The sequence below is a fragment of the Lygodium microphyllum genome, chromosome 6 (assembly GCF_053477565.2).
Source record: "Lygodium microphyllum isolate KBCC chromosome 6, Lygodium_microphyllum_v1.1.10, whole genome shotgun sequence".
In the NCBI taxonomy this organism is placed as follows: domain Eukaryota; kingdom Viridiplantae; phylum Streptophyta; class Polypodiopsida; order Schizaeales; family Lygodiaceae; genus Lygodium; species Lygodium microphyllum.
The window spans coordinates 84,010,052-84,031,435 of record NC_141140.1 but is presented as its reverse complement, the minus strand read 5'-3'; the positions used below and the strand labels follow the sequence as shown (position 1 = coordinate 84,031,435).

At 41.5% G+C, this 21,384-nt stretch overlaps 1 protein-coding gene across 5 annotated transcripts in view; it reads right to left on the bottom strand.

Moving 5' to 3' along the window:
* Positions 1-4,257: 4,257 nt before the first annotated feature.
* LOC148034747 (uncharacterized) overlaps positions 4,258-21,384 on the bottom strand; it is an 80,138-nt gene continuing 63,011 nt past the window's right edge. For 3 of the 5 annotated variants that reach the window (XM_087679715.1, XM_087679711.1, XM_087679713.1), the window contains 10 exons: positions 19,162-19,268; positions 18,947-19,024; positions 18,664-18,813; positions 18,302-18,576; positions 11,651-11,702; positions 11,467-11,558; positions 11,212-11,357; positions 10,816-10,960; positions 5,026-5,172; positions 4,258-4,933 (listed from right to left, as the gene is read on the bottom strand). In XM_087679715.1, coding sequence (XP_087535841.1) covers positions 4,724-4,933; positions 5,026-5,172; positions 10,816-10,960; positions 11,212-11,357; positions 11,467-11,558; positions 11,651-11,702; positions 18,302-18,576; positions 18,664-18,813; positions 18,947-19,024; positions 19,162-19,268 — 1,402 coding nt within the window. In that variant the 3' untranslated portion in view covers positions 4,258-4,723. The remainder of the gene's footprint in view (positions 4,934-5,025; positions 5,173-10,815; positions 10,961-11,211; positions 11,358-11,466; positions 11,559-11,650; positions 11,703-18,301; positions 18,577-18,663; positions 18,814-18,946; positions 19,025-19,161; positions 19,269-21,384) is intronic. The other 2 variants (XM_087679712.1, XM_087679714.1) reach the window with 2 other exon arrangements.

The following is a 21,384-nucleotide window of genomic DNA, read 5'->3' as shown; positions in this document are numbered from 1 at the left end:
ACTTACTCTCAAGAAAGCTAGTACAAGAGAAACGAATAACAAAAAGAGTAATGGCATAAGTTTGCACACATATGAATAGCTTGTTCTATTCATTATCAAGCCTTATATACAAAAAGAGTTATGGTTAGGGTTTCCACCACTTTTTGGACATCCTATCCTCTTAATGAGTTCATGACCAACCTTCCACTTAGTGCATACTTCCTCCTAAGGTTGTGAGATCTAGTTTAGGCTTGGAAATGAACAAAATACATTGTTGTAATGGGGTTGGGGTTGTAACCCTCATATCCTTTATCAATTGATGAGTACATCCATTGAAGATAGTGCAATTTGCACGAGAGTGAGCCCATCTCTCACAAAATAATAAAATCATACATATGATGTTTCAAAGTAAAATTACCAATTCCCTAAAAATACTCCAACAAAGCTTAAATTTTAATATATCTTCTAAGGTAATTTTTGGCACTTTTGCTTTGACTTCTTTGACTTCGCTTTCTGCATTTTGTCATTAACATAAGGGATGGGGTGGAGATGGAGATGGAAGTAGAACATTGGGTAGAGAAGTTGAGATAGAAAGTGGTAATAGAGGAAATGTTCTTTGGGAAGTAGTCAAGTTTCTATTGGATTTTATATGACAGCTTGGTCAAGTAACTCTAGATTGCATCCTTTAAGCTTTCAATGAAGTGGAGAAACTATGCATGGAGATAGAGTTGTGCACATAGTTTTGCAGAGCCGAGGGAGGGGGCAAGGGCAAACTTGGCATTGACATCCAAGAAGAGTCATGGAACGTGATCTTGTCGGCTCCTTGAGTTGTTGAGAAGGATGAGGAGGAGACTGTTGTAATTGACAATGGACAAAAAATAAGGGTCATTGTAATTGTTGGTGAACTTCCATAAAGACTTTAATAGAGGGAATGCGATCTTCACATAAGAAGACAAAGTTGTAGTTCCCTACTGGGCATAAATGTTTTGGTCTTTCATAAGTTTGGAGCATGACCATGTTGGCCCTTAGGGTGGATCATAATTCTTGTCATGTCATCTTCTTTTTTGGCTAGAGCACTAGGTCACTACAATTATTAATAGAGGTATTGTAATGGAATACCAAATAAGTTCATTGTTAAATAAGGGCTTCCACCATGTTACTTGGAGTTTATAGACTTATTGCGACTTCTTATTATAGTTTTCTTGCCATACTTGGTGATTCTAAAAGAAGACTTTGTAAGATCTTCCACTAGATACTGGACTAGCTTGCATCCCATGTGGACACTAGTCTTGACGATTCGATCCACTAAAGCAAGAAGTAGAACTTTGTGAAGCTTCAAGGGAATACAAAGTTGAAAAAGACATGGATGTTGTCTAGAGATTATGTTGCCTTGAATACTTTGTATGTTGCCTAGAGATCTTACATCTTCTTGACTAGGAGGAATTGAAAGTTGGAGCTTAAGAACATGTTGAGTCATACTAGTATAAGTTGGATTATACCACTGAACCTCTTTTGAATTTTCTCCTCGAAGTGATGGGATGGAAGCTTGAGTGTAGTAGTACGATCCTCTTGAGTAAATGAGCCTTCTTTTAGCTAGTCTAACTAGATTATTGGTTCCTCCACATCTATTGACCTAGCTTGATGAGCATAGGAGAGATTTCCATGGCAAGCTCTTTAAATGCATGTCATTCATGGTGTTAACAAAGGTCATTGGCCATTTGCATGATTAGATCCTGGTTGTTTTTCCTTTGACCCTTCAATTCTTTTGTTATTTCCTTCAGTTTCTTATCTATGTTAGCATTAAGGGTATCTATAATAAAAAGAAGGCATGCTCTTGCTACTTCTTCTCAAGAGTCAAAACCTTGTTCTTTTGCTAAAATTGGATCAACTCTTTCAATTTCACAATTGAGAGCTTCTTGTAGATTGCAAACTTGCTTTGTGTTGGCTTTGGGCTTGTTGCATTTCTTGTTGGAGCTTGATTGTCTCTTTTTCTCTTAATCTTTGTTTACAAACTACATTTGAGTTCTATGGCCTCATTGTGGGAGTATCCTTGGATATCAATACTTCTTCTAGGTGCTCTTATATGGACTATACCTCCTCTTGAATCACAACAATTTTATGAGGGTGAGGTTTGGGAGTAGTTTTAGCTAGCCTTTGTAGTTAGGAGTGAAATAGGGTTACATTTGGTGGATTGGATAGGTAGTGCATTCCCAAGATCCTTAATAGCTTGTGTAAGCCATTGAGGGAGGACTGCTTGTTGCACAATGAATGTGGTAAGTTTGACTAGCATCTTGAATTAGGGCCATGTTCCTAGGACCATGCGCTTCTAGCCTTTCACGCTCGTGTAGCTTTGCTAGACCAAGTAGAAAATTAGCTCCATGCATATTTGGTCGATTTCCGTTTGCTCTTATTCCTCTATTGGAAGCTTTGGGTGCTCATTCCATATTCTCCTCACACTTGTGATTCACCTTTTTGCAAACATTGATTTGTAGCTTGTGGATGGTGTATGCATGGGCACTTCAACTTGCAACTTTATTGTGCTTTCCTAGACCTATTCAATCGATTAAGAATTCAAGTGATGCTTGACACTCTCCTGTAAGGATCTCTTCCGTGAGCCTATTGGCTATCCTTGGCATATTGTGATATGGTCGAAGGGAAAGAAACATTGTATGGATGCGTCGAGGGACCTTGAGCATGCCACTTGATTTTTGGTAGCTAACAATGATCATCTCAAAACCTATTGAACTAGGTAGAGCTGACCATGAAGAACTTGAGTGGTTTGTGGGGAGTGGTGTCCATGCACCACCCAAAGCTGATCTTGAGGTCAAAGGATGCATTGTACTTCAATTATTCTAGTGCAACCAAGTACACCTTCACTAGTGCTTAACCATGAATACATCATAAGATCCTAGACTTGGTTATTGAAAATTGAATGTTTTAACAATTGTCATTGGTTTGCATTACTTGCAATCAGATACAGAAACCCGCATGCTGAGTCAAAAGACCTATGAATTTGAGAACTTTCTACATTTAGAAATTGATGTCCATGAAAGTACGTATAGAGATTCTACATTAAAAATTTCATAAACTTGTAGTCTCACATGTAAATAGAATTCCTATGATTTCTTGATTGTAGACATGTGTGAAGATGTTAAATTGATCAAAGGTCAAGAGTTTAGAAAAGAGAGCAAAATCTTGCTTAAAAGCCTTATTTCTAATGCTTGGGGCAAATTTCTAACCAAACCTAGACACCTCCCAAAACATCCATTTAGGGTGAAATTCACCCCTAATTTTTACATTGCACCCCTATAATACCATGTTTATATCTACCACAATTGATGCTAATCCTTGTTGCCATACGGGCTCAAGGCATTATACATTGGACATTCAATATATAGTTATTACTAGGCTTTTGAGGTTTCAAATCTCATTTTTACATTGCAAGCCTATAATAACATGTTTTTGTCTACCACAATTGATGCAAACCCTTGTTGGCATACATGCTCAAGGCATTATACATCAGACATTCAATATATAGTTATTACTAGGCTTTTGAGATTTCAGATCTCATTTTTATATTGCAAGCCTATAATATCATGTTTATATCTACCACAATTGATGCAAATCCTTGTTGGCATACAGGCTCAAGGCATTATACATAGGACATTCAATATATAGTTACTAATAGGCTTTTGAGGTTTCAAATCTCATTAAGTATACATGACATGGCCACATATATACAACATGCACCTTTGGACTTGGTCTTCAGCCCACCATTACTATGAATATTCTCTACCACATGCGCCTCCATGTGACTAAAGCATGGCAACAAGGGATACAACCCTCTTGCTGGCCTATAATTGGAGCTTTTTGGATGTAGTTCCATAGACAGACCCTTGTCTTAGCCTTGAAAAGATTAGGAAAACTTGGTCTACAATGTCTTTCTATGTTCATTTAGAAGCAAGGTACTGTTGATAGGATCATCATCACATTAGGAAAACATGACGTATGGAGCTATTCACATCATCAAGTGATGCACAACCATAGTAGTTGTAAAGATTAATAGAAAAAAGGAAGGCTCGAAATGCAATGACTAAAGGAAGGTATTTCCCATAAGCAATTTGCAGTTCTTTTTCCTTGGAAAAGAGGTCCATAGTGGAGTAATATAAGGATCCTCTTACCCGAGTCACGAGTATCAAAAGAATAATATTACAACACGAAAGAAGACTTACATGCAACCTTAGAAAGATCGATATGAAGAAGTGACCAAGGCCAAAGTGGGTGTCAAAAGAATAATAATATTACAACATGAAGGCTTGGCACAACTTTACAAAGGTTAATGTAAACGTGTGACCAAGGCCAAAGTGATAAGGTCTGCAGCAATGTTCAATAAATGGGTCTCTCTCGGAAACAGAGCTTCTTGTTGAACACTTGACACTCTGGTCCCTGTTCTAAATAGACAGAAAGACAGAGCACCCACATAGAAAACTTACATGCGTCAATCAGACTGGCAAGGATATCATTGGCTCGGACAGCCTTAAAGAGGTTATCGTGGCCACCCTCGATGAAATGTGCCTTTGGATTTGTCTGAAGTATGATTGATGATAGGCTCCAAGACCGAAAGAATCAATGGAGAATGTGTAAGATAGAATCATTCTGTACCAAACAAGCCTTGCCTTGGAGATGAATCAGATAGCTCCTGGCAATGAAGATTTCTTCTCAGTTAGTTCACACATACGTGGTCTCAGCGTGGCAATAAAACAGACATACTGAAAGTGGTATTGACAGCTGAACTGCTTGCCATATCTTTTGTGAGCCATTCCTTACTGACTTGACTGCTTATAGAGTGATCTTCTTCTGCTTCAAGAGCACAGCTTTCTGTATCATGTACAGCCAATTGAAGAAGATGGGGAGAGACTGACCAACGGCAGGCATCAAGTATAGTTACCACTGCCTAAAGAATAATTCCGTGATTTAAGTGATTAGCTGTCCACAAGTAACAATCGCAACAGTGATAAAAGACTAGACTCGAATTCCAGAATTCACCTTCATGGATGGTCTGTCCTCCGCCTTGAATGATGCACAGTCTACAGCGAGTCTGAAAATGTCATGATAAACTTGTTCTGGATATCGATCACCGAGCCGTGGGTCAACAATGCAGTTTAGATCTTCACGAATCAGTTTCAGCTTTACCTGTGGAATGCAGAATATAGTGATCAGAAATCTATTGCCTGAATAACCAACGCACGCTCCATGTAAAAATCACTGAAACTCCTTTCATTGCCTCTGCTTGAAGCACTATCAACTAACACTGATTGAAATTTTTGTTGAAGGTCACTTGCTTTAAGTTACTGTATCATTGACATGGTAAAAACTATCACTAGATCTGCTTTAGGTATGGAGAGAAAGATTTTGGCATATTTGGAGAATACGTAATGTAATGCATCTATAGATTGATTCAGCTATAGGCATGTACAGACTTTGTTGCTATGGCAAGTGGGTTCCAAGGTTTCAGCTGGTCTTGCTCTTCAAGGCATAGCAGTCCCTTAGATGGAGATTTCTTCACGAGTTCATCAAGAAACAACTGTACTAGTACAAAAGCAATCAAGGACAATTTGGGGCAACAGATGTTTAGAGATAGAACCATTGTAGGTGGTGCCCTGTGGTGGGGAGATTGTGGAGAAAAAAGATGAGAGGTACAACAACTAGCAATCGAGATTTCAAGTCAAAATGCTAGCTTCTTACCTTTGAGCAACTACAAAGTGTTTTAAGCCATATTGCTTCAAAAAGTACAAAGTGTTGTTAGCCATGTCGCTTAAAAAAGTACAGATGGGCTGTACAACTCCTACAATGAACCCTATGTCCGAGGGAGTAAAGGCAAGAAATAGGAGATCATATTGATCGTCACTATCTAGGCTACTTTAAGGTGCACATGTAGAGGCTATCCCTAAGATTTCTAATACATAAACTTATCTTGAATGCATGAAGACATCCAATCAAGAAGAACTCTATGAACCACATCCACTTCAACGAGATACCTCAAGTGCCTATGCCCTCTCCACAAGATACAATCCTACCTTGCCAACCCCAAGCATTACAGGGGTACTCATTTTAGACATTGGAGAGCTTGCAGGGTCACTTGGATGCACTATATACCTTTTATAGACATAAGAGATCTCACAGTGAATCTTGAAAACACCGAAGTCATAGCGTTTGACACTTTGCCAGCGTGGGTGACTCAATCTATGTATTAGTTCACATTCAGGGGAGATGCATTGGAGCATGTGAGAGAGAATGTATACATGGGAGTCACTTTCTCTGAACCAAGATTTTCACTTGGGGGGGGGGGGGGGGGGGGTGGATTAGCTAGGGCCCCCGGCTATTCCACGACGCTATGCAACACTCAAGGCCCTTGAGAGTTTTTTTTTTTTTAATAAAATAAAATGTGGCTGATTAAATTACTCAAAGAAACTTATTACAACGGAGTTCTCATGCTCAACAGACTAGCTGAAGCTGATGCAGAAACACAAATACATCATGAATACAAGCCTCTCAGGGCGGTCTGGGGGGAATGGGGGCAAGAAGCCATGGAGCGGGGGTATATCGCCATCTGGGGCTGCCTGCCTGCATCACAAAAAATAGGTCCTGGCCGCCCCATGTATGCATGAAGTGACCACGGAGCTCCTGACGAGCCCCGGACTCGCCCTGCACCTGATCCCAATGGCCGCGGAGGGAGTGGATGATGGAGGTCCAAAGCTCAGCTAGGGTCACCTGTGTTGAAAGTCTCTCTCCGCAGAAAGTCTCCTAACACCGCGCCTTCCAGATATGCCATCCAGTAAGACTCCCTATGATCTCCCATACCTCAGAGCGGTTTGCTATGGGCTCCAGTACCTGGCGGATGGGTAGAGTCTCCAAACCGACCATTGCGCACGACCCTGCCTCAATGATGAATATCGTGTCCTGCATCCCGGCCTCATACAGAAGGTGACGGCCCTGGCTAACTGCCTGCCAGTAGAAAGCTCCCTATGCGATACAAGGCCCTTGAGAGTTAGTGTGCCCACATACAATTTCAAGAAGCTTGCACTAAACTATGGTTTTTTTATGCTTAGTCATGTCTACTGTTCTATATGGAGTTAAGGTTTGGGGTTGAAGCCTATACCATAGACAATTGAGCCGGCTTGAGGATCAGATTGGACAAGAAAGAGACCACTATGATGGCTAGGATTACATAGAAAGGCTAAAGATGATGATGATGATATCACACATGATTAGGAGTAAGCCCTTCACCCACACCCTATCATCACAGTAGTGTCAGAAGGATGTGAAATTTTATTGCTTTGCTTGGCATTTGATTAAAAGCTAATGAAATGTGCAAATGTGACTTGTACATGTAACGTGTCCACCTGTTCGCTCGTAGGGCATGTCTTAGCAACCCATCGGGAAGAGAATCCAGAAAGCGCCGCCCGGCACTCCCACGGAATGTCACGGGGTTTGCGATCTAAGTCTTCTCGAGTCTACCACGAAGCGGAAGCATTCCGGCCGTTCCTACTTAGGACCGACCTGAATCAGGGTTTTCCTAGTGGTCAAATTCCTAGAACGGTAGCTAGCGTCAAACCCCAAGCGAACTACTTTACACATAAACGTCAGGGTCGAAGCGGATTCATGCTGTACTTGGTTCAAGGAGAATGGGAAACGAGAGGGATGCAAAGCTCGACCTCTCTGCCCATAAGGCATAGTCCCATTCCGTTCCCCTAAAACAGCATAAATCGGGACTCTAGTACTCTAGATTCTAGGTCATCGTCCTTTGCTGTCAACTCCTTTGAGAAAAGTTCCCGGCCAATCGGGACCACCCTTTCGTAGGACGGACCCATGGTCACATCCACCGCACTTTCCTCACGGTTGCTTTAGTTGTCTAATTACCTACCACATTTAGTTTGACACGCAAAAACAGCCTCTTTAATTAGTCAAATTAATCACCGGTTCCTTCACGTAACTTAAGCACTGACATGGAAAAACAATGCCAAACAAGTTCCTTTTCAACAATTGATCTTATTTATCAGTCTTTGGAATACATCATATAATCCAGCCCGAAGGCTAATCCATAATCCGCCCAAAGGCATTTCCAGCAATCCTCAGGGATCGCTATTCCAAGTTTCCGCCCGTAGACTAGTATGCGGGCCTTGAGATCCAATCCCGAGTTATGTCAGCCTCTTCTACAGGACCCGGAGGCAAGGGATTTACGGACAGAGCCCCCCCTGGCACCCAAGCGTCCTCCTGCTCCAAGTAGCACCCATGAAGAGACCTCTCCCGACAGGTTCGGTCCACGTACCCGGCACGGCTAACAACCCCCTTGAATAGGGTCAGACAGACAGTCGGGGGTAACTAATGCTGCCTCTCCCTCCAGGCCTTCAACCTGAAGCATTGATTATTTTTTCAGCTTTAGTTCATTGAGCAAAGAAGTACAAACAGTGCTCCTAACTGTACAAACACAATCAATCCCGTGGTCGTTTGTTTGGCCAACTGCTAAGGTATGAATCCTTCTCTCCGAATGCATCTAGCATTCGATCCGGAATCAATTGCGACTTGGCAAGATCCCCAAGGGTTTCATTGCTTGTTTACCCTTTTATCCTTGGGTTAGGGTTTATACCTTGTTAACCCAAATTAACAAACACCTTAGGTTCCTTAAACTAAGACAGTAAATCCTGGGCAACCTCATCGCCCTAACTTGATTGGTCAATTTCTTGCTAGGCAATTCATAATTTTCCTAACTTGGCATTTCAGCCCAAAGAAGGGTGATGTAGCAGAATGACCACTCATCCTCTTGCAAGTTGAACTTGTACTTTAGAACCTGCTAACCTTGTTCCAAGGAGTGGCAAATCTATCTTGTGGTTTAAACACAAAGCCATGCGACGTTGCAGCTTGTCGCACGAGACAAGTGTCCCACCTAGCTTGTGGGATCATTTCTCCCATCAAACAGCGTTCCTTGGTCAAGAAATACATTTGGTCAAGATGTAGGGTTTTGGGATGTCCTCTTGACTCAACCCAACCCTAATCTTACTAGGCCGACAACGTTTGGCCCTAGGGTTTTAAAATACAAATGGAAGTCTAGTCTTTGGTTAATTGATCCTTAGGGTAAAAACCCTAGATCGTTCTTGCATAAGCATTCAGCTAACCCTAGCATTCTATGAAAGTGGGTAGGATCTTTGGGATCGAAAGTCTTGACTTGGGATCCCAAGTGCGATACTAGGCAGAATTTTTAATGTAACCAAACCCTACCTAGCACTATGAGGTGTTTGTCGTACTAACTATTTATACTTTTATGAATCCCATGTGGATTATGCCCTCACAAGCGATTACCTAAATCGATCTAATTGTCTTGCGACAAGAGATGGTCTTTTCTTAGAGGCGCTAATATTATTCCTAAAAGGTGTAAATAGTTGCAAGACATAACATTACACGCAAATATTGGCTTTTTCCTTTTATGCAACTATAAAATGTACAATGACCATTTCTTTTTCTTGCCTAAACTATAATGATTGACAATTTAGGGCTAACTTGTATAAAAACCTACGTTGAATTTCAACAAGAACTATGCTCATAACCCTTCGCTTAATGCATTGAATTCAAGCTTTAATATGAAATGCATCTTTTTCTAAAACAACTTCGATAAAAGAAGTTCATGCATAAGCGAATGTCATAAGACTATTATTGATTTAATCCGTCCTACAGCACTTAACCCAACCTAGGATGTAATTAATATCGCATGCAACTTGCAAGGTACATAAATCCTTTTCATGCATGCAACTACTTGGACAACATCGAATGGACGTCAATGATTATCTCGTACGAATCACAACTAGGATATTACTATCTAAATGCATTATGCGCTGTTTCTTTTTTGCGAGGAGATCAAGAATGCATTTGGACAAATCCACCTCATACCCTATGCAATATGCGTCTAGGATTGCAACTTGAAAGTGCAAGCATTTTTCAAAGACATGACATGCAGTAACTTCGTAAACGAATGGATAATTGCGTTTAAAATTTCCAAATGTATTTAACTCGACTACGTGTATTAAAGACATGCTTAAATGCATTCTTTCCATGCGAAATCAATTTCTAAGAACCTGGGCATTGAGGTTCGGGGTGTTATCCACACGCGAACTCGGAGTAGAAGCTCCCGCATGTGCTCCTCACGTCTTTTGTTTGGGGGCCATTTGACGCAGTAATCTCGTTCTAGCAACTCTCCTCTGAGTCACTCCGTGTATCGAATCGACGTCTGTCCGTTATCTCCCTCTCCCACACAAGACATCGGTCTCAGGGACTTGGTTTTAGAAAACCCGAGATGGTGTGGATGAAAAGGGTTTAAGCCTTGTTTGGAAGCTTCTAAGCTTCTGTACAGAAGCTTATGTGGAGAGAGAAAAAGATAATTGGGTGGATGAGGACGTCGATGACGAAGATGGTGATGATAATGATGATTGGGGAGGGGGGGGAGGAGCAAGGGAGACTAGGCATTAATTAATTAATTAATGCCAATCTAAGGGTAATGATTGCTCAAGGACACTTGAGAGACAAGTTGGCCTAGCTAATTTAGTGAAATTAATTTTCTAAGTGCTAGATAATTATTAAATTAATTTTTAGAATTAATATTTAAAATTAGTTTAATAAGCTGGATAATGCTTGGAAAATGGGATTAGAAGCCTGCCACTTGGCAAAACTTGGCCATGCTATGGTTACACACAAAAGAAGGATACCAGCATTCTCATGACAAAGCATTTTACATTTTGGTCACAATCAAAATATATCAACATGTAACCAAAGTATTAGAATTGATACCCATTCCACAAGATTATGCTCCTCCAGTCGTTTGTTATCAACTGCCTTCTGACCAGTAATAAGCTCTAAAAGCACCATCCCAAAGCTATAAACATCACTTGCAGTAGTCAGATACTCCCTGAGCATGTACTGAGGATCAATGTATCTGCAAGTGACCAGTATAGATTTTAACAAGACGTAAACACAAAAAAAGACATCTTGATTGAATACATGTCTCTAACATTTGGTAAGATGCCTTTACTTAGTTTTTGCAAAAGGCATCCGGATTTTGAGTTCATACAAGTCTCTTAACATTTCATAAGGTAGCTTTCAATTGCTAATTTTGTGCTTGTGGTTGTATCTTGGAAAACTCGCTAATAAACAATCCATATTTCAAAAAAAGGTTGGAAGCATTACCCAACTGTTCCAGCAGGCCTGGTTTCAACGTGTGTTTCGAATTCTGGGGCAACTTTTGAGATCCCAAAGTCTGACAGTTTAGCAACCCAGTTATCGTCGAGGAGAATGTTGCTTGGCTTCACATCTCTGTGAATGACAGGTGGATCCTGCACACAGGTTTACTACCAGCTCTTGGACGTGTTTCTCACCACAAAAATTAAAAAACAGAACAAAACAAAGACAGTAAATACCAATCAAATAAGCACATTACTGTACCGCAAAAGAATGAAGGTACTCTAATCCTTGGGCAACCCCAATTGCAATGTCAAGCCGTCTCAACCAATCAAGTGTGAGTCCACTCTGATCCTCTACACATTTGACAACAGGATCCTCATTTCAAAGCATGTATTTGTGACAAAAAGTAAGTTGTGTGGAAAACCTTTTCATCATGAAAACTTACTGAACAGAACTGAGTGCAAATTCCCATTCGGCATGTATTCATAAACAAGGATCTGCCCAGATGCACAGCAATGATTCTCTCTCTCTCTCTCTCTCTCTCTCTCTCTCTCTCTCTCTCTCTCTCTCTCTCATAATGGGCAATTTATATTAATTACGAAAAAATGTGCATGAAAACAAGATTACAAATTGCGATGTGGCACTAGACCATCATATAGGAACCAAGTACAATGGATTCAATAAACATAAGAAGATACTATGTGCAAGAGGCACCCCGGGACCAAACAGACACAAAAACTCAAGAGTGCTGACGAGATTTTGCCGCATGGGCCTGAACCTTTGCTGCTAATGTCTCCAGAACACCATCTTCAAAGAAGTCTCCTAGTACTGCAAAAGGGCTGGGCCTTGGAGGTGCAGCTTGTGAAGACGAGGGTCCATCTGCAAAGTGGGAAGTAGAACCTGGATACTTGTGGTCCCATGGAGTAATGACACGGTGAACAACATCAAAAGCCAGATAGGCTGGAGGGTCACGGGTGCATGGTTGCTGTTGCTGCTGTTTTGGGGGCCGTGGACCCTTGGGGGTAGTAGGGACTCTGAAGGTTGGTGCATCCAATGATTTATCTCAACAATGTGAATACGTGCAGAGGTGGTCTGGCAATGAAGAAGAGTCTATAGTTATTGAAGGCACAAGACTCTCCTTGGCTTTTCCTTTGTTACATCGGGCTTCCATCCATTCCAGTGTTTCCTGAAGGAAAAACTGGCTACTTGGGTTTGGACTAGGTAGGTTGAGTGATTTGTTGCTTAGTAGGACAAGGGGGGACATTTCGATCTTGGTCCATACACTGGTCCACCAAGGTACTCTTTCGATTGGGACATTCTACCAAGAAGTGACCCAGCTGACCTTAGGAGAAGCAATGTCCACCAAAATCACCCCACTTAGGCCGAAACCAGAGAGGCAGCATACCATTGCAATTGAGACGCAACCAATTAGGCCACTATCTGGCTGTATTCCATAACATACATAGGCGATTTCTATTGGTGGCTTTTACACTAGGGGGCACCAACACATGACCCACTACAACCATAGCATCCTTAAGGAGGGCCCAATAAACAACCGGAAAATGCTCCACTTCCACCCACATTTATGTATAACATTTAAAACCAGCTTCATTAATTAAGCCTTTTAAGGAACAGGGTTCGTTTGCGTAACTTATAGCATTGACACGAAAACAGAGCAAACAGTCCTTTTGACAAACAAGTTCCTTAACTTATTTTTCAGTTAATCTTTGTCTCCTACCCATACAGGAGAAATTATATATCCCTTCTGCCCAACAGAAATACCCGGTCCAAATCACATGGCACCATAATCTCCATCCATTAACTAGAATAGGATCTTCAAACGCCAAAAACGTTGGAACCACGACCGTCTTCAACTCCGTTCCGGATTGCAAGGGGTGTCCAAAGCTCCACCTCACCCACAAGCGTCCTAAGAGTGAAACATCATTTTCGTGGTCGGCCTTTTCACCACACGACCTTTGGCCTGTAAATCGAGCAGTGCCCTTCTCGAGTTGAAACGCAACATGACCTTGGAGATGATCCACCCGCGCAAAAATATCCTTTCCTTAATTAATCCAATTAAGAATGAAATGCAATCAAGGCAATCAGCCCTAATATCATTTTCCAGAAAAACATTCCTTTATCCCCATGGCAACTTGTCATTATAGACCTCTGCCATGAATTTTTCAACAATCACAAGCACTTGAAATAATCATCCAAACCACAATCCAACAATTAGTAGAATGTAAAAGCATTTAGGGTGTTATTTGATCGACCAACAAAACAATGGTACTCTTTTCCAAACATTGCAAGAATAGTCACGATAACCCTTTCATCGCATATCCGCTCTCCCCCTTGGAATCTAAGTGATCCTACGCAAAATTTACTTAACACTTCGGCTAAGACACATACCGAGGTCTCATACAACTATGCAAGAATGTAAATTCTATTGAGCAACTACATTGATCGACAACCCGACCTTTTTCCCAACAAGTTTAGAAGTATTGGTCCATACTTGATCCTAGGGTTTCCTAATCCCTTGAGTTCTTCCCTTGCCTTTGAGGCTTGGAGATGTTGTTTGTACCTAGCCCAACCCCGAATAGGATTGATAAACATAGTCACTATCAGCGGATCTCAAGGCATCTTAGTTTTAATCCTTATGATCGTTGTTTGTGCTAACTACGCACTAGAGTTTCGAGATTGAATTTCCTCTAGGATAGATTACTTGCCATGTGATCTGTCAAGCGTGCAAGCTACAACATACTTTCAATGTGGTGAAATACTTATCTATTATTTTCCAGAAAAGGAGAGTCGACAATACCTTGGAATCTTATATGCTATTTATGCTATGTACGAATTTGTCGCATAGCAACTAGATGCAATTTGCTTCTCTTGATGCAAGCACTTTACAAACTCCACCTTTTAAATGTTTGCGATGAATTTATCATTTTCAATAAACCATTCTCGTGCGGGTCTAATGCATCTTATGCGTGAATCAAAGCAAGCATTCATCAATCTGAAAATACGTTACTTACGGTCAGTACCGCAATTGGATAGGCAGTGATGTCCTCGCTCGAGGGTTTCATTGCGGGATTGCCATCCGCGTGTGGCATTTTCCGCTTGGGGGCCATTCTCGATCTTTGTCTCTCTTAGATGCAAATCACACAAGACTTCCACACCTTGTTCTCAATTAGCAGGGGCCAATTGGGAAGAGAATTAAGCTTGCAATTGAAGGATAATCTTGCGGAAACAGGATATGGGTTCGTGGGCAAAGGGGAAAGAAAGAATGCATGTGGACATCCTCTACGGAAGAAAAGAGAAGGAGATCCTTCACAGAAGTCTCTCCCTCCCTTCCTCTCCCCCTCTTCTTCTTCTCTCTCTTCTCACCTCTCTTTCTTCTTCTTCTTCTTTTTCTCCCCCTCTCTCTCTCTCTCTCTCTCTCTCTCTTTTTGGCAGCAAGGGGCGCTCTCTCTCTCATAGTGGCAAAGGGGGGAGGGGACGTGGAGTGGTGGTCACCACCTACCATCCGTATGGCGGCGGGGACTCCTTAGCCCCTCCAGGTGGCCACGGTAGGGTCAATACGCCCAAGGGGGGGTGCTTGGCCACGTAGCCTCCCTCCTCGTCTACGTCATCATCCTCGTCATCACGATCTGCGCAATCGTCATCCACGCCGACTTCCCCCCTCCTCAGCATCCTCATCATCCTCCTTCCCACATCGTCCTCTTCCTTTTCCCCCCTGCCACCTGTCGGCGGCGACAGGGGGAGGGAGGGGTTAAAAAATTTTCGATTATTCTTTAAAATTAAGGGGGGGGATTTCTATAGGCTGCACCGGGGGGGAGGGGGAATATTACAGGATCCTTGTTGGTCATATGTCTTTATGTTGATGATCTTCTCCTCACAGGGACACATGCTTATCAAATTTCAGCATTCAAACAAAGTTTGCAGCAAACTTTTGAGATGTCAGACTTAGGGCCTTTGCACTACTATTTGGGCATTAAGTTCATTCATGATGCTAGAGGCATTAGATTGTCACAGTCTAGATACATTGATAAACTTCTTGAGAGGTTTGACTTACAGGATCGCAAGCCAGTTTGCACATCAATGGAGACTAGACTCAAGTTGTCTTTGCATGATATCAATTATTTGTTTGATATCCATACGTATGCTCCAACAGTGAGATGTCTCATTTAGTTATGCAACACAAGGCCAGATATTCAATTTGCAGTTTCAGTCCCGAGCAAATATATGCATTGCCCACACATATCACATTGGCAAGCTGTGAAGCATGTTTTGCGTTACTTGCAGGGTACTAGGACTCTTCGATTGCTTTATGCCAAGGGGGGACTGCTCAATCTTACTGGACTTACTTGACGGATAGATACATAGGGATGGACAACCATTCTTGGGCTTGATCGTGTAATTGCTGATAGTGAGAAGAAGATAATGGCTCCCTGCCCGTCGCGTCGCGCCTGCTCTAGATGGGGAGTGCAACTCTAGATGGGGAGTAAAGACCACACTCTCCTCAAGTTCTTTCTCTGTGGCACAGGCTGGTTGAAGCTATTTCTTAAGAGAGAACTATGTGCAAAGTATATGATTGGGGAGTACTTGTGGGATGCACCAATGTCAGACTAAAGGTTTCCATTGTGTGTTTTCTTCAACGACTTTTTGAGTGACTTCCTGGTCGACTGATGGGGCAAGCTACTACACAGAGAGAGAGCAACAAATATTCGTCACTAATTAACACTCAAGAGTCACATTCATCACTAACTATGCAAGCCACTTATCACTTTCTAATATAAGTCAAGGCATAGCAATAGTCACATGGACGAACAAACCACATAATTGGCAAGAATCACATAATTGAGCCTAGAAACCGTCTAGCTACAGCTGTAGTCTACCAAAACAAAATTCTTTAAACCCATTTGTCAAGTCTATAATGTTGCCCTTGTTACACTTCAAATGGCTTGTGGCTCAAGGTCAACAAAAATGCAATCTATACTAACTTGATCAATGACCCAACATCACAAATGTAAGTGTCATCATTAGCTTGGAGGGTGTCATGTAGACTTGGTCCAATGCGTGGCTTTTTGGGCAAGCTCATGGTGGTCACTAGGCAAATTGGTTGCATTAAATCAAAGATAGAGCCGATTGTATCATAATGGTGCATTGGCAATATCATGTCTATAAACAATGAGAGGGGAAACTAAGGTAATGTATATGAAATTCTTGTTGCCAGAGTGTGAAGAAATACCCTAATGCAGAGACATAAACTAAAGCATACGACAAACCATAAACTTAGAAGAACACAATTAGGGTTAGGATAACACAGAGGCAATGAATACATTGAATCTGAATGAATGAATGAACACAGAACATACAATGCTCATGCAGCAAACAAACAATGCAAGAATGGAAATTGTATCCTGAACTCTTGTGTCTCAAGGACCGAGGCAGAGATGTTGAGCAAGAGAATGTGTTGTACTCCTAACAGATCCCAAAACGCAGCAAAGCCAGCCTCTAAAAATCGAATACCAGCAAATGAAGCCACAAAAGGCTAAACTTGATGCAGATGGACAGTGAGAAGAAAGAAAGACTAAAAACACAGTTACCTAAGGAGAGAGAAAAGCTGGTGAAGATTGAAGGCAATAGTGCACGAAGTGTAGGCAACAGCTAGAGGAGAGAGAAAATCAGCAAATGCAAATGTCTGACAGGTGATGAGAAGGTGTAGATGATGGCGACAGCTCCAACAAGTGGTAACAGCAGTAAAAATAGCTCTAGAGGACCAGGCGAGAGCCAAAAGGTAGCGAAGGAGGCTGGAATCAAGCGCCAGATGGTAGCAAACAAGGGGAACCTCTAACCACAATGTCCTCCACGAACGGCGTGTGGGCAGCGGATATACAGCTCCTAAAACTTGCAAAAACGAGATTGAGATTGAATGGAGGGCAGCCGGCCTATTTATAGAAAGTTTTGGGACCTCGTACCGTGCACTGTTTTAAAACTCTCTCGAACCACACACCAATTTAGGGATTTAATTAATGAAGCATTTTTGGGGCTATTTAAGAGGCTAATTCAGCATGTAATGCTTATTTTATCTTAACACAATGGAGAAGGGTAAACATGTAGTGCATGTGTGAGATGGTGAAAAAAAATCTCATCTACTGTGTAAACCCCCCTAGACACATTAAATATACATTTAGATTTGGAGGCTGATCTCCTAGACTACTATATGAGGATATTGCAAGGCTCATGCAAGAAGGGAACTCCTCCTTGTGGGGGGCTTTTCATGGCCGCATAGGCACATTCCAGGCCCACTCATATGACTTTGTTCTTGACTGATTGATTCTCCAAGAGTAGGAGAGAGAGGAAAACTATACCAAATCTTTTAGCAAACCTTATTGCCATAGCACCACAAAGAGCCTTGCCACATGGAAGATGAGAGAGACTGCAGGGTAAGGACAGAGCTTTATTTGTAACTGGGACTCCAGCACCTTCTTCCAACGGCATTACAGCCCACTGGACTGGCTGTTTACATGTAGTCCTATACAGGCCTTATTTTCTGGTTTGTATTTTACTTCAGGCATTTTTCCTGACATGTTATTAATGGAAATTTCTTTTCTCGAGAAAAAAAAATAAGAGATCTTTCCTTGACAAGAAGGCCACCCATGACCTGATCTTTATGCTTAGTGATCTAACAGAATGGCCAAGGTCAGATGTACTTCCCACATGGAGGTGACAGGACTCCGGAGTAGGTACCCAATGTGTTTCCCATTGAAAACATTTACCTTCAGAAACTAGAGAAGGCAAAGTATTACATCCACACTTCACTAGAACCAAAACATCCCAATCACTCACTAAATGAAACCCCTTAACAAGTGTCAAAACGATGAGACCTGCATAAGAATTCAAAAAGCAAAATGCATGAGCTCCCACATACACAGGCACATCATGCATCATTTGTTTTTCAAAGATACATATGCTTCAAAATTAAGATGAGACAGCATTTAAGAAGTGGCCAAGTGATTAAATATGAGTTTTGTATCTAGGGAAAGAAGTGCTGAAATGAACAAGACTGAGAAAACTTCAGCACTGAAGTAGGAACCTGGATTCCATCATCCTCACAAAAGCCCACAAGCCGCACAAGATTTCGATGATGGAGCCGGCTTAAAAGTAAGACCTCATTGCGGAACCCTGAGCTGCTTTGAATAGATGAAGAATGTGCACGCTTGATGGCTACCTTCTTGCCATCCACCAGTCCATAAAACACTTTACCAAAGCCACCATGCCCAATCTCATGAGTGCTATCAAAATTATCTGTGGCTCTTGAAAGATCATGCAAGCTAAACCGTTGCACTCCATCTGGCCCTTCCCAAAGGTCTGTGACAGAAATATGAAATGGCTTCATTGTAATTTCCAGTGTAGTAAACCATAGCACTCACTGGTTATTTTCTTGAGTAAACAAACCTAGAGGTTCAACAAACTGCGATGATGAAAACTTCCTTTTGGAACTCCTGATCCACAAGAACCCTAAACCAGATATAAATATGAGAAGGAACCCTCCTAATCCAACAAGGGACCCAATGAGTTTTCTGTTTGTGCTTGATGATGAGGCACCTTCAATATGATCCAAATTTACAAAAGCTTTAGATGAATATTCCATGTAAGTTATGCAGACATTTCCACATAGTAACCAACTGTCCATGTGAGAGCTCATGAGTTTAGAGTAAGCCAAGAAGATGGCAACCACCTGTTTCTGCACTCACTGTGCACACACATGTTGTAGGATCTTCCAGTATTTGCCCTTGGGGACAATTGGGACAGCTCCCTTTCACATCCAACCGAATCATTAGCAGATATTATTGAATACAAATAATTAGTTGTGTTAGGTTTGTAGGAGTCACTATTGTCTAAATCTTGATCACCACAAACTGCTCCTTTGAAGAAGTCAAGTTTCAACCTTACCATTTAATACATCCTGGAAAAATTCTGAGCAGTCAAAATATGATTGGCTGCATTTTATCTTGTCATTTGGATCAGAGTTTGTAAAGCAATTTCCTGATTGATTAACACTGAAATGAAAATAAAATGCTGGTAAGTATAACAACCAGAGTTTTCTTTCAGCAGATTACTCCATTCAACATGGAGTCAAAAAGGGTCTTCAAAATATGAATTCATCATTCCAAGTTGTTCTAACTTCTTAAGAAGCCAAACATCCACAACTTCAAAAACATTCCCTTAAACAATTCATCCAAAAAGTTTAGAATATTTGGGAAACCCTTATTGCGAGGAATCATATCTCCTCCTTTCTAATCCCTATCTAGCCACACATGTCAGTTGCTGAGAAGCATGACAATAAAAATGATTTTAAATGCAAGAATATAGATGCTTGTTCAGCATCTCTTAAAACACAGCCATGAAAAATAAAATATTATCCATTAAAAAAACTTTCCCTCACAGCGATCATTTCTTGCCCTTGGATTTGTCTCATGAGGAAGGCAACCACCTCCTCTTACACCCTTGTACTAGGTCTCATTGCAGGTTACCCTCGCTGGGACAAGACCCAGATGCCGCCAGGTTTAGGCTACAACTAGAGCTAAAGTGGGGTGGAGGTGATACCTAGTCAACTGGGTGTGAGTGCCAGTCTGTGAAGGAGATGCTACTTGTAGGAGAGAGGTGTGCAAGGAGTGTCATGAGGTAATGTCAAAAAATGCTGAGAGATGTGATGATGAGGGTCCAATGCAAAGGTGTGGAAGCAAGTGTGGACTATTACAATTGCTAGCTAAAGAACAAGAATACATAGAGCGAAAAAAACACAGAACACCAAGAGACGTGCTTTAAGCTGAGATAATATGTTTCCAAAACCAGGGAGTATAATTGTTGCCAAGCTCATGCTAGAACTATGCACAAGGTGTTGAGCTACCTGAAAACTAGCCTAAATGATAATCTCCTGTTATTGGTTGGACCTATACAGCACGATTCTTTCTTGAAAATAGGAGTATCATGCATGGAAATACCAGAATTCAAATCTCATGCTGGCATGTTCTCAACACTGATCAGCCTATCAGTCTCAAATCTTCTATGTTACTGGCTCACTTGCTCCATTCATGAAAGATGGTGCTTCAAAAGTCTAATTGGCATCCAAGTGATGATCGTTTGCAAACCAATTCTATGCAGGGTAAGTGTAGGCTGAATTGTTGTGGCTGTTTCAAATGTTGTTTCGTGGGAAAGGAAGCAGCAACCTAAACCAAGGTTAAATTGAATGGCACAACTGGGATCTATTTCTGTTGCTGATGTGCTTTTATCTGCATGACAAACCTTTCTGGTCAGTTCGAGGATCTTTCATGTTCCCAGAGGACACCATGACTTCTGGGAAACTATTTCATCATCTTTGCGTGTTCACCAATCCTTTCCCAAACTACTTCTAGAGAGTCCCTGGAAAAATTGGAGAATTAAAGGATGGCTGTAGTTGGAGCATGCATCAGTTAATCAGATATATCATTTGCTTACTAACAATCATGATTCTTTGACACGCAAAGGTAATTCCATTTGGAGTCTTTGCAAAGGCATTATGTAGTGAAAGTCCACGGTGATAGTGGATTGGCTCAACAAAATCCCCTTCAAATACAAAGTATTTATTTGGAAAATGTTGGTGGGCAGTCTCCCTCTTGCTTCTGCACAGTCTAGATGCAATATAATCAATGATTCCTGTTTATTCGGTATTACTAGTATGGAGACCTATCATCATCAATTTATCTCTTGCCCAATGGCAAGGAAATCTGGTCTCTTTTGTTTGAGATTTGGTGTCATGTGGATGGAACTGCCATGTGTTGTGCTAAGAAATGCGCTTAGCCACTTAAACAGCCCCAAAACATGCTTATTTTAGGCTTATTTTAGCCAAAACCCTAAAACGGGGAGCGGATCGAGAAAGTTAAGCAAGGGAGGATCTAGAACCCTAATTTTCTATAAATTGGCAGCCAGCCCTCCACTCTTTTATAATCTCGTTTTTGCAAGTTTCAGGTGTTACCAGCTTGCTGGCCACACCCCGATCACGGAGGACATCTCAGCCCTTGCTGTCCATCATTGTTCCCTACAGCTGGCGCCTGTTTCCAGCCCTCCACACGCTGATTGCTGTTGTTTCTGCCTGGCGACTGACTGCTGTTCATCTGCACTGCTGTCGTACAGCTT